Genomic DNA, 13019 nt, shown 5'->3' with positions numbered 1-13019 from the left:
GAAATGTATAGATGTCAGTTTGGTGTGTGATGCCGGATGAGTTCTTTCTGTGTCAAACAGTGGATTTAATACTTCAGCTTGCTTTGAGGATTACAACGATCAGGTCTTGGGAACACTGATTTCACCCCACACGGTTCCAATGACTGGATTCCTTGCCAGGGGTTGAGCGAGGGTAAGGGAGGAAACAGAGACTAGCAACAGTAGAAAGTCATTATGTCCCGGAGGCTGAAAGGACAAAGGAGGGAAAGTGTGACCAGAGCCCTCGGAGACCTGGAATCCTGGAAGAAGGGTGGTCCCAAGGGCACCACAGTGTAAGGGATTAGACTCTAGCTGGAGATGCAGCCTAAAGCACACAATAAGGAAGAAATATACCAGACTCTGGCTCTTCCCGCCCTCTGAGTGCCTGCTGGTGTTACTCCTTGATAGAACCAAAATGGGAGTCAGGAGAGCCCTGAGAGGTGCAGCTTGCAGGGTTTGGTTTCCCAGCATGCAACCAAGAGCAGAGAGCTGCACAAGGGGTTGAAGGGCTGGACGCAGCCAGTATATGGACTAAACGGAAAGTGTACATGATGTACTTTCAACAAGGCTGGCACATACTAAGTGCTCAAACAGTAGCTATGGTTGCTCTAAGCATTACGATGGTGGCAAGGTGAGTGCACTTTCTGGTCATACCTGTTGCCATCACTCTAAGCACCTGCCACAGGGATCCGACTTCACAGCCAGCTGGCAGGACCTTGCTATAGGATTGCTTGTTCCCAGGGCTGCTCAGTCTCACAGCTGCTTCTCCTGACATCAGGCCCCTAATTATCCTGTCTCTGTTCTCATCAGGCTAAATTAGGCTGTTTAACCTATCTCCAGGTCTGGAGCAAGAAAAAAATAATTTCTAAGCAAAGTTCTTTTGAGAAAACTGTCCATCTGGGCACCACAGATCCCTGCCCATATGCTCAATTTTAAAGCTTTTCCTTTTTCTCTTCTCTTCTAATGGACCAAGACAAAATGGCCATGCTAATGACAACTGCCTCCCATTCCAGTTGCTGCTGCCCTAGCATAATATTTGCAAGTTTCTAAGTGCTTAAAAAGGGTTTTTAAAAATGCCGGCGCGGCTGATCCTCCGCCTGTGGCACTGGCACCCTAGGTTCTAGTCCCAGTTGGGGCGCCGGATTCTGTCCGGGCTGCTCCTTTTCCAGTTCAGCTCTCTGCTGTGGCCCGGGAAGGCAGTGGAGGATGGCCCAAGTGCTTGGGCCCTGCACCCGCATGGGAGACCAGGAGGAAGCACCTGGCTCCTGACTTTGGATCAGCGCAGCACGCTGGCCGTAGTGGCCATTTGGTGGGTAAACCAACAGAAAAGGAGGACCTTTCTGTCTAACTCTGTCAAAAAAAAAAAAAAGCTTTACCTTGCCACTCTCCCACTGGCTGTTGTCTTTCCACTCACTCACTGGTTCAAGCTATCAGTGGATCTCATGGCTCCCTGTCCCCATAACTACCTCTAAGCACCACCGTGATCACCCACACCATTCTCTTCCTCCTCTCAGCTTTTCCTTTTTTCTGGTTTAGTTCTCCTGTCACATTTCTCATTCTTTTCCTCCTGCATGCCAGAAGGTTGGCCTCTAGCCACCATTGTCAGCCAATCAAACAACTCCCTGTCCTTCAAGACAAACTGATTAATCACCGCAGATGAGATAACATCTTTGGTTCTCTGACTCTTCTTGGCTGCTTGTTTGTTGCCCAATGCCTAGGGTTTAAGGTTTCTGAAAGGCTGAAGGTGATCAGTTGGTCATGTCCTGTGCTGCAGGCACAAAGAGCTGGGTATGGCTTAGAATAGCAGAGAACTCCTGACTCTAGAGCAGAGTCTTAGCTGGAAAACTCTTTTCCCATCACCTTTGGGTGGGAGAGGCAGGGTGAACCAAGAGGAAATATCCAGTCCTTTGGGAGCCGAGCACCAGGTACTTCCAAATAGCAGCTAAAACTCCTGGTGGACCCTCAAGGTACATTTCTGACTCTGTGCGTGATAGAGTTTAAGAGAATCGAGGATTGGATGGGGACCACTCAGCAAAGATTTACTGGGTGACCTGAATTGGCTTTTCGCATCTCACAATTAATTGAGTCCTTTGGGTTTCTCCCCATGAACACTGGAAGCCCCTGTAAAGGGCCTACTTCATATACTTGCCCTTTAATTTTCCTTTATATATTAAATCTTTGATTTTAAAACTTTTTCTTAAAATAAATCATTGACTTTTTAAATTTTTTTAACTTTTATTTAGTAAATATAAATTTCCAAAGTACAGCTTATGAATTACAATGGATTTTTACCATAAACAAAGTATAGCTACCAGAATAAACTATTTCTCTGCAACTGGATCGAGATGTTAAATTTTGAGAGAATAATGTATTCTTAAAATTTGTTTTGCTTCTTTAGTGTGAAACAAAATGAATGCTGAACACTTCCTGTTCAATATTGTGCTGTCTCAAGGAGAGACAGAAACATAACCTATGAGCATTGCCCTTCTTGGGATAGTGTTGTGGCACAGAGGGTTAAGCTACCACCCACAATGCCGGTATTACATATAGGTGCTGGTTCGAGACCCGGATGCTCCACTTAAAAGTGCAGTTCCCTGCTAATGTGCCTGGGAAATCAGCCAAAGATGGCCCAAGTAGGGCTGATATTATGATGCAGAGGGTTAAGCCATGGCCTGCAACATCAACATCCCATATGGTTGCCAGTTCCGAGTCCCAGCTGCTCCACTTCTGATCCAGCTTCTAGCTAATGTGCCTGGGAAAGCAGTGGAGGACGGCCCAGGTGCTTGGGCCCTTGCACCTATAGTGGGAGACCCAGAAGAAGCTCCTGGCTTTGGCCTTGCCATTGTAGCCACCTGCGGAGTGAACCAGCAGATGGAAGACTCTTCTACCTCTCCTCTGACTCTTTCAAATAAATAAATTAAAAAAAAAAAAAAAAAAAAAAAAAGGCCCAAGTACTTGGACCCCTGCCACTTACATGGGAGACCCAGATAGAGTTCCAGGCTCCTGGCTTTGGCCTGGCCCAGCCCCAGACAACACAGCCATTTGGGGAGCGAAACTGCAAATAAAAAATCTAACTCTGTCTTTCAAATAAATAAATAACATCTTTTAAAAACAGGTAAGAATTGAAAGTCTTGATGAACAAGATAAGGTTCAAAAATTTGTGCATATTTTATGAAAATTATTGGCTAAATTGAACCTAAATTGTGTGTCCTTTGTGCACATGGGAGTCTCATCATTCTTAATATATTCACTCTGAAGTCTTGTAAATTGAGAGCTATTTAGAAAACAATACCATGTATTGTTAGAATTCAATCCAGGGTATGAACTGTATTGTTTTAAGAACTGGGCAGATAGGATATAATAGGATTAAGCTCGGCTTTCAAAGCAAATTCTGAAAGGAACAAAGGAAATGACCTTCACACTGCAAAAAGTCAGTTCCAATACCATTAAGACATCTTCTTACTCAGCTTGTCCAGGAAACAACTATGGTACCACTGTATCAATTTTAATAGGACTCAGCTCTGGAAGGTCTGAAAAACCCCATCATGAATTACAACTGATTTCCTGTTTATGAAAAAGGTCAGAATTAAGTCTGTCAGGCTACAGACTAAGGATAACAGTTACCTGGACCCTCTTGCTATATCCAAAGATCAAACCAACAGTAAACAATATTCAGGTATATATTTGACTAGTGAACAGGGAAGCTCATTCTAAGCACTGTTAATCTTGTTTTAAAAAAGCTGAAATATTCAAGCCGGTCACCCCATCTCAGTCTTAATTTAATAATCAGCATTTCATCCACTTCCTATTTTATCCCTAATCACAGCAATGGTTGATGCAGTGATGAACCCAGGCCATTAAAATCCAAGCTATAATTTGCCTCTTGTTCATAGGATAGTCATTAGTACAATCTTTTAATGAGCTTAATGAACTCAAAATTCTCAGTGGGAGAGCTACAGAGAAGTCTACAGCAAAGAACCATTCATTCCCTAATCCCAACAAACTTCACCATGAAAAATTTTCATCATCAGTTTCAAAAGCATGTTCTTGCCTACTATTAGAGAACATAATATTCACCTACAAATGGATCTGCAAAGTTAAGACTACATCTTAACCAAACAGTATTCCTGAGAGTTAATAATCTAAAAATTAGCTTACAAAGGGAGAGTGAAGACTAACAATGCTCATCAACAGAGAATGGATAAACTGTGGTATATTCAAACAATGGAATACTATTTAGTAATAAGGAAGACTGTGAACACAATAACAAATTAATCTTGTCAAATTCATCTGTATGAATTTCTAGAACAAACAATACTAATTTAAGATGACAGAAATCAGAAAAACTAGTTATTTGGGAAGGGGTTAACTGGAAAGGAGCATGAGAGTTTTTTGAGCAATGAAAAAACATTCTCTGTTGGGTGGCAGTTACCAAATCTCACATTGTAAATTTAAAATCTGTGCCTGTTATTGAATGCAAAATACATCTCATCAAAAAATGTTAAAGTACTATTTGTTTATTGGATTTTTAAGTTAAATATCATCTACCATCTATAAGCACCTAATGAATCTTACCATTACGAAAAATCAACAACAGGCCATTCAGAGAGCAGATATGAAGCTTTAATTCACTGAGGGTGTTTTTCTGACCAGTCTCCAACTGGATATAAACTGCATCATGTCTTCACCAATACAGCTTTTCTTATGAAATACCAGCATTCCATTAATAGTTAAAGGTGTATTACATATATAATGAACTACTAATTAAATATTAAATACAAAAGTTGAATACATGTTACAAAGTTTAAATAATTTTGAAAAATTTAAGAAAGGCTGAATACCATCAAAGTTTACGTATATTATTTCCTTTAATACTTGACATCACATCACAGTGAAACCCATTACGATAAATTCACAACTGATTTTTGATGATGTTTGTACATTCAGATTTCTAACAATTATTTCCACAATGTCAAGTCCACATTGCATTTTCACATCTATTCAAAGCAGACCAGCTTTCCAACTGCAGATCAAGCTTCTTGGGTAAAAGGAATTACTATTTTGATCATGACCACAGGAAACCAAATTTATATTCCCTCTATTACACTTGACTCTTGTATAGAGAAATTATTCAATATATAACAACAGGGAACTCTTCAGTGGTGGTGTTTTAGAGCAATTCAAAAAATAGATGAAAATGGTTTGGCTACTGCAGTCCACATATTAAAAAATGAAATCTCTGTCAAAACATTTAGAAATAAATATACAGTACAGCTTTCACCCCCCAAATACTGCCTAGGAAAAAAGTTCCACACTGACTTTTTAAAAACAAAAATAAAAACATTTCAGAAAAAAAAAATTAAGATGTTCTGAGCTGCAATCTTCCTGAGTCTATTTTCAATCAGAACAAATTTTACAGCCAATACTATACTGATTCAGTATCCACAGTCCAGAGAGAGATCTAGTTTATACCCTACAGAATTATGAAAGGACTCTTATGTTCCCAATTACACAATGGAAAGCTGAATAGTGTTTTATACCAAAATCTATGTGAGTATCAGCACAGTTACAGCCATTTAACAGTGATGCCATAATAAGTGATGGAAATATATGCACGGTTGTACACAGGTCACCATTAAACACAGGAACAAAATGTCATTTGATGAATATCAAATAAGCTCCCAAAAAACCAATTTGAATATATTTATTATTTTTAATTTACTGTGATACATTATTAGAAGGGACTGCATATAATTATGGAGACTGCCGCAAACAACACTTGATGCTGCTAAGTGTTCTAATAAGCATCAGGCATGCACAAGAGTTACCTTTAACAATTTCTCACGTATATATTTTAACAAATACATCTTAAGCTATAATATTCTTAAAGCACTTAGTAATTTTAAATCAAATATTTTAATTGACCTATGTCTAAGTGGGAAAAAAAACAGAAAACTTCTCTCCTGTCTCAACACAAGATGGTAATATTAAACCTTGCTCCTCAAATTGATACTTAAACTTATTTTAACCTTAAATTCACAAATGATGAAAATTCTTATTACTACTAAATAAGAAGTATGATTTCCCAGCAGCAGTCTACCCACCACACACTTAAAGCATGCCAAGCCTGTGAGGATTACATAAGAATGACGTGCTGGTGGATACACATGACCAGAATTGAACATATCTGTCTCTTCTTTTTATTTTGGATCTCTTTATTTCAAACTGAATAAAGCTTTTCATTAATACAAACTAAAAAAAGAATTTTAACATCAGTATAAGAACAGATAAAACTAAAAACCTTTATTATCGTCAAGTGTGTGGCAAAATAGAAAACATTCCAATTACATTAGGAAATCGGGTGAGGAAGGAAGCATAGTTTGATTTTTTCCATTTAAGAAGCATTTCTGTCACAGAATAAAAAAAAAAAACTTAGAAATACAGATTGCTTGGTTCTTGGTCATTTATGGCTTAAAGTATTGGATTTGCAAACCACTTCAGATTAAAATAAATGTCTACGAATAATGCATAGTTGTGTATCTAGGAAATCATGCAATAAATAAATGTTCTCATGTACACTGGAATCTCAGTGAAGAAAGGGTTTGCAGGTTGTAAAGTAACACATCTTCCCTTTTACCAAGAGAATACACCCAGCAAAATCCCTGCTTTTGGCCTTTTCAGGATCCTGATTTTCTCAGACTGGTAAAAAAGAATCTGATGTCTCAAGACACCTGCAGTAAGAACTGACTTGCCTCATGAGCAGGTGCTGCAAGGTCTGAGCTAGGAAGAACCACTCTCATGATCCTGCCACCCTGTGCAAAATCAATTTGGAATACCTGACTACTACAGCATCAAATGGGTAAGTGCTTAGAATGGCCCACTGGAAATGCTTATTATATTAGCATCTTTTAAAAAAACTCTATCTGCCCTTTAAATCTATTTCATTTGAGAACTGCCAGGGTAAGATCTATACACTATTCCTGGTTTTGATACGCCCCTACAACATGAGAATTGAACTGAACGACAATGATTGTAATGTCATCCCTGTACATCCGAGCGAGCTCTTCAGGAAGACTAAGCATTTTGGAAAGGCGCTCATGATCAACAGCTCCAAACTCGTTGTTGCCTACAGCATGACGAATGAGATGGGTTGCTGCATTCTGATCCTCAAATACCGAGGACATCTTGGCTCTCCTTTCTGTTAAAAGGCCATGCATCTGTCCCAGAGTCACCTTGTAGCCACCAACAGCTATCGGCTGCTGGTGATGCATACCAGTCAGGTACTCACCCACAATCCTAACCACATCCTGCCTATGCATAGTCTCCCACAGTCCATCAGTGGCCAACACTAGAAACTTATCCTGTGGCCTTAATCGGTGGTAAGTTACCTCTGGCTCAGCAGTGAGATAAGGAGGTGTGTGATAATTAGGAGGGATAAACTTGGTATATTCATTGTCATTCAATTGGTCTGGGCCAGATTCTATTACTCTTTTTTGAAGGTCAATGCTCCATTTGAACTTTACATCTCCAAAAGCCCTAAAAGGCATCAGCAACCCAAGCAGTCGATCCTGTTTCACCACACTCTTGGCCTCATTCTTTGGGTGTTCCAATTTGAGTCGTTCTAGTTCTCTTTCATTCTGAGCATTGTGGTCATTAGAGAGTGTGACTGCTGACCAAGAGCCATCCTCTTCCTGCACACCGAGCATGGCTCTGCTATCACCAGTATTGGCCACATGAAGGTCAACACCATCCACATGGGCCACACAAGCAGTAGCCCCAGAAAATGCCACTCGAAGCACCAGGTAATTGAGGAAAGAATTAGGATCACCAACTTGAGCTTCCAAGGAGATGTCATTATCAAGCCTCTTGAAAGCATTAATTAAAGCTTCCTTAACATCAATATCAGTCGACTCACCAGTGTTGAGGTCTATGAGCTCTTGCCAGTAAGTCCTCAGGCTATTGAAATACAATTTGGATGCCTCCTTGCTGAAGTAATCATTGGGGTGCTTATGCCACTGGAGGATGGGTAGCAGTGCCCGACCACTCTCCACTGCATTCTCAATCTCTAGCAAAGTCTCATGGGGTAACAAAGAGACAGCAATATAATAAAAGAGTCTTTCACTGACTGCCTGGGAACACGCACAGCCTGCGTGGCCATCAAAAACCCCTAAAAGCATTCCTCTGGTCTGCAAGCAGGTTGCTGCGCTTCTCCGGTCCTCGATGGGTGCGTTTGCAGGCAGCTGATTGCTGTCAAATCCAAGGATGGAACTGACGTTTTTGCCATCAAATTCTGGGACTTTGAAACTGTACTCATTAGCTTTAAGGATGCTGTTGACTTGTGGAGGTGTGAGGTAAAATTTCTGTGGTGTGGAAGCATATCTCCTTCCATGGGTGTACTGCCACCAATTCTCCTTTGGCCTACAAAAGGTAGCATATGCTGGATGGGGCATGTATCTCAGACGACTCTGAGGAAGGTAGGGTGACGGACAGCAGAGATGTTTGTGGTGGCAGTAACAGGCAGTGCCATAGATCCTGCTCAGCTCACAGTTACGGACCAGAGGAAAGAACAGTTGAGTTGGTGCTGGCATGGCATCAGAGAAGAGCGGCAGGCTGGAACTTCTGATGGGGATTCCTAGACAGCAAATTAGACAGATGTACACAAAGAGGAGTTACATTTCAGATGACTTAACCTAAATTTGCTTTTATAGAAAATATTTAGGAAGTGCATCTATATGCTGAACTCTAGGCTAGGAGGTACTACATTTTATATACATTACCATGTATATAAAATAATATCCTATTTCTACTTGGTACATTCTGATAAGTACAACTCCCTACATTTATGGAGCCAGAACTGAACTTTACTTGAGTCTCACTTTTTTCTTTGTATTTCGTTATGCAGAACAAACTGTGCAGAATGTACAATATACTTGGTTGGGGAAAGCTGAGGAGAGGAAGGCTATGGAACAGTCTACCTGCTCAATCTCCCTTCTCCCTCTCTATCCCTTTTTAAAAGGCCTAGCATCTCCTACTTTGCACAGAGCCTTTCCAACGAAATGAAGATCCTGTTCTAGACCTGTAATGCTGGTATCTGATTACATGTGATTAGCAAAAGAAAGTGTTAAGGTACACTGCCAACATGAGTATATTTACATACTATTTAAGCTAATGTAGACACTACTGTGTTAATATTTACTGTAGCATATACAGAAATGTTCCTATATCATGAAATAAAAATAAAAATTCCAATATTTTCTTCCTGTACTTCAAGCGGATGGTCTTGCAAACCCTGCTTCTCTGGACTACTGTACCGATCTGGGAAGCTCCAGGGCATGGATCTGCCAGCAACTTGCCAACAGTCCTGGAAAAGCCGGTTTACCTCATTAGGTTTCCCTCACCTGAACGGTTAACGAACACATCAGAGTACATGCCCTGCGAGGCTTCTCCTAGGACTCATGCCTTTACATTTGTGGAATGGAGCCACTGAAATCAAATGCAGGATTCTTCTGTTAATTTTCACTATGCTGGTGATGATTAAAAAAAAAAAAAGTTTAGTATTCTAGTAGCTCTAAAACTTTATTAGTAATGTGAATAGTCTCACTTTTGGAACTTAATTTACTGACCACCATTTCCTCTGCTTAACAGCCACAAGGGAAAGCTACAGAAATATTATTTTCATTCACTATGGACCCTAAGCACAATTTGCCCCTAGAAAAATGCTTAGTCTTGCATTAAAAAAAAAAAAAAAAAAAAGATCTGTTTGCCTGGCCATTGCAGCCATTTGGGGAGTGAACCAGCAGAAGGAAGATCAATCGATCTCTGTCTCCTTCTCTCTGTATAGCTTTGCCTTTCAAGTAAATAAATTAAAAAAAAACTCTATGACATGAAAAATAATTTGCTGGCTTTTTATCTAAAAAACTTAACATTAGTCATCCAGATAATTTATGCATGAAAAAAATCTCTCTTCTTCCTCAACATATTTTTCCTGAATTCTTAATCTTGCATCAAAGTATTAATCTGGACTATTAAAAAAGACTTTAGAAATACTTTAAATGCTTTAAGCAACTGTGGTAAACAAAAAGAAATAAGGAAAATAAAATTATGTCAGTCTTAGCATGAACTGTTCATTACCAAGGCAGAACCCACCAAGAAAGACTTTAAAATACCACAAAGTATTAGCTATATATTAAACTAATTTCATGGCACTGTTTCTCAGAAATAATTTTAAAAGTGATAAGTGGGGAGTGGGAGAGCGGATAAAATGAAATGCTGAATAATCACTGACTCTTAAGTTTGCTTCTGTAATAAGCACTACATAAACCAGCCACACAGAACCTCTTGTGCAAGTGGCAGAAAGTATCATTATTTTAACTGCACTAGTAAGAGCGGATTTGTGTACAAAAAAACGAAGACAAGATCAGGCAATAGAAAGTAATGGCTGGCATTTTGAAAGAATCTACAACGAAATAAGCACCCCTAAAATGCACTAATGAAAAACAGAAATTCCAGAAGAACAGGAATCTATCAGTACTAACCACATAAATAACAGCACTTCCAATTGAATACCTGAAAGTCATCCAAAGGTTAAGTGTACAGGACTGAGCCAGAAGATGTACTCAAATGTTGGGCCACATGACACTGGCTTCCAGAAACAAAACACATTTCTTTTTAGGTTTGCATGCAAGAAACATAGCAACTCATTAAAAATTTCTATTGTCAAGTGTAAACAAATGCAATCTTTTAAATTTTCTTCATAATTTTACAAGGTTTGTCCTTATTTTAAAACTTAAGATGGAAGGGCTATAAATGCCTATCGGGGCTTGATTTTCTAACTAATGAAGGAACAGCAAGTCCGGGAAATTTACACTTTCCTTAAATTCTTTTGTGTTGATTATTTTTCTGCTTTTGTAGTTCACTGCAACATGAATGACATCTTGCGGCAAAAGAGCTAATAATGATTTACACGGCAGGTGCTTTGAAGACTACCTATAGTCAAACATCAAGCACTCAAATACTCAACTATGGTATTTCTCCAACACAAAAGTTATCTTAAAGCTAAAACAAAAACAAAAGGAGAAACTGAATTTTATCAGTTCTATCAGTGGCTTAACACACCGACAGAGACTACACTCCAGTCCCCCAACTCCCAACCCGACTTCACATGACAAATACTTAGGAAGGTTAGAATTCATAAAAACCCCGCTCTGTGATTAATGAATGTTCTACGGGCATCAGTACCAGAGATACATTCTCTCCATCAAACCAGATTCCCTCAGAAGTCAAAGTACTTTCAAATGCTTTGATAAAAACAATGAGCACTGAAAAACTCACTATCTTTCTGAATATTGATTCACTAATAATCAAAAAGAAAAAAAACCCTCTGAAATCAAAACTTTGCCAATAAACTTGTAGAAAGCTCTTGATTAGGCAACAAGGGCAGCGACACGGGACCACTGTTGGTAAACTAGAGCAGTGTCAAATTTTTAACTCATTCCTGACCACAATTTCACGTTAAAGTTCCTGTTCAATGATGCACACGCACCCACATTATTTGCAGCATCTTTGTCTCAGAAAGATTTGGCCGATTTTGCCAATGACTAATAAGAAAGATGCGCTGTAACCAGAAACAGGAAACACATCCATTCTTACTGATGTGCTCGGCAGAACCTATGCCAAGAAATTACTGCACTTCGTCAATAAACCCAAGGACCAGATTAATTATAAAATGCGAGCACTGCACCTACTCCGGAGTCCCTTAGCGCTACAAAGCTTCTAAGATCAATGAAAAAAAAAGAACTGTCATACTAGTCATTACATGTGTCAGAACCCCAGTTTATGTAATCTGATTGCATTAAATACCCCGCACAAAGATTCTTTTCGGTTTTTCAAGCATTTTCTGGAAATGCCTGGCCATTGCATAGCTCCTGCGATCTCTACATGAATGAAGAAACTGGTTGCCTGGGAAGGCACAAAGCACCAAGCTGGCACTTGTTTGATCAGTTTCCTTTGTTCCTTCCAGAAAATTGCACTCACTAAGGCGTCAGAGCTCTGCTGGTCCAGGATGCCTCTGTCCCCGTTCCCTATCTATCTCACGCCTTAATTCCACGCCGACCCACCTAAAACCATCCACACACAAAAACCGGTCACCTGGGTACCCAACGCAGGTAGTTAGGCGAATACCTACCACTTCGTCTGGGCCCGGGACACACACACATTCTCCTGTCATCACAACACGGAGCCGACAACATCCACAACCCGCGCGGACAGCAGCAGCGACAGCAGCACCGGCCCATTGAAGGCAAGGCAGAGATGCTCATTAGAGGAGGCGACGGCAGCGGCGGCGGGGAGGCGGGAGCGGAGGAGGGGCGAGGTTTCGCTCCAGCCCGGTGAATGGGCTGGGAGGGGGGTAGAGGATGGAGGAGGGAGAAAGGGGTGGAGAAGGAGGAAACCAAACAAACAAACCCACCCCGCCGCAGAGGCAGGGAGCTACAGCCCGAGACGGCGGGGGCCGAGCGCGAGCAGAGGCGCGCCCGGCGGCCCGCCCCTCCATCCAGCCCGGGCGCGGAGCCCACGGGCGCACAGCATCCCGCGCCCGGCCCCACGCGCCGCCCGCTGCAGCCCAGGAGGCCCGGAGCCGGCCAGCGGCGCCCTGGACCCCGGATCCCCTCAGGCACAGACGCCCCGGCGCAGCCACCCGCGGAGCTCACCCTCCCGCGGGTCCCCCACGGCGCCCGGTGCCCTGACAGCGGACGCGCGCGGCCCCGCGGACCTGCAGACAGCGCGGCCGGCCCGCCCCCTCACTCGGAGCCCGCAGCAGCCCCCGGCACCGCCACACCCGCCCAGCGGCCGCGACGCCCCCGCGCGCACCTGGCGCTCTGGCACTCGGCCCGCCCCCGCCCGGGCGCGCCGAGCACCCCCGCCACAACGCCTCCCTCACAACTTTGGACCAGTGGAGGAGGAGGATTCCGGACGGGGCAGCTAGGAGCCGGGAGCAGGGGATA

General features: G+C 41.9%; 1 protein-coding gene across 32 annotated transcripts in view; it reads right to left on the bottom strand.

Moving 5' to 3' along the window:
• Positions 1-13019, bottom strand: part of PDP1 (pyruvate dehydrogenase phosphatase catalytic subunit 1) — a 159037-nt gene that overhangs the window by 139176 nt on the left and 6842 nt on the right. The window contains exons 1-5 of one of the 32 annotated variants that reach the window (XM_070075294.1): positions 12788-12872; positions 12203-12237; positions 10585-10660; positions 9417-9501; positions 4620-8650 (exon numbers count right to left, since the gene is read on the bottom strand). The exons of 3 other annotated variants lie outside the window; for them this stretch is intronic. In XM_070075294.1, coding sequence (XP_069931395.1) covers positions 6993-8650; positions 9417-9447 — 1689 coding nt within the window. In that variant the 5' untranslated portion in view covers positions 9448-9501; positions 10585-10660; positions 12203-12237; positions 12788-12872 and the 3' untranslated portion in view covers positions 4620-6992. Of the gene's footprint in view, positions 1-4619; positions 8651-9416; positions 9543-10584; positions 10683-12202; positions 12239-12725; positions 12873-13019 lie in introns of those variants that run through there. 28 more of the 32 variants (XM_070075293.1, XM_070075296.1, XM_070075291.1 and 25 more) reach the window with 28 other exon arrangements.

This window comes from Oryctolagus cuniculus, chromosome 6, assembly GCF_964237555.1.
Source record: "Oryctolagus cuniculus chromosome 6, mOryCun1.1, whole genome shotgun sequence".
Taxonomy (NCBI): domain Eukaryota; kingdom Metazoa; phylum Chordata; class Mammalia; order Lagomorpha; family Leporidae; genus Oryctolagus; species Oryctolagus cuniculus.
Note: the sequence above shows the minus strand (reverse complement) of the source record. Positions and strands in the feature narration are given on the sequence as shown.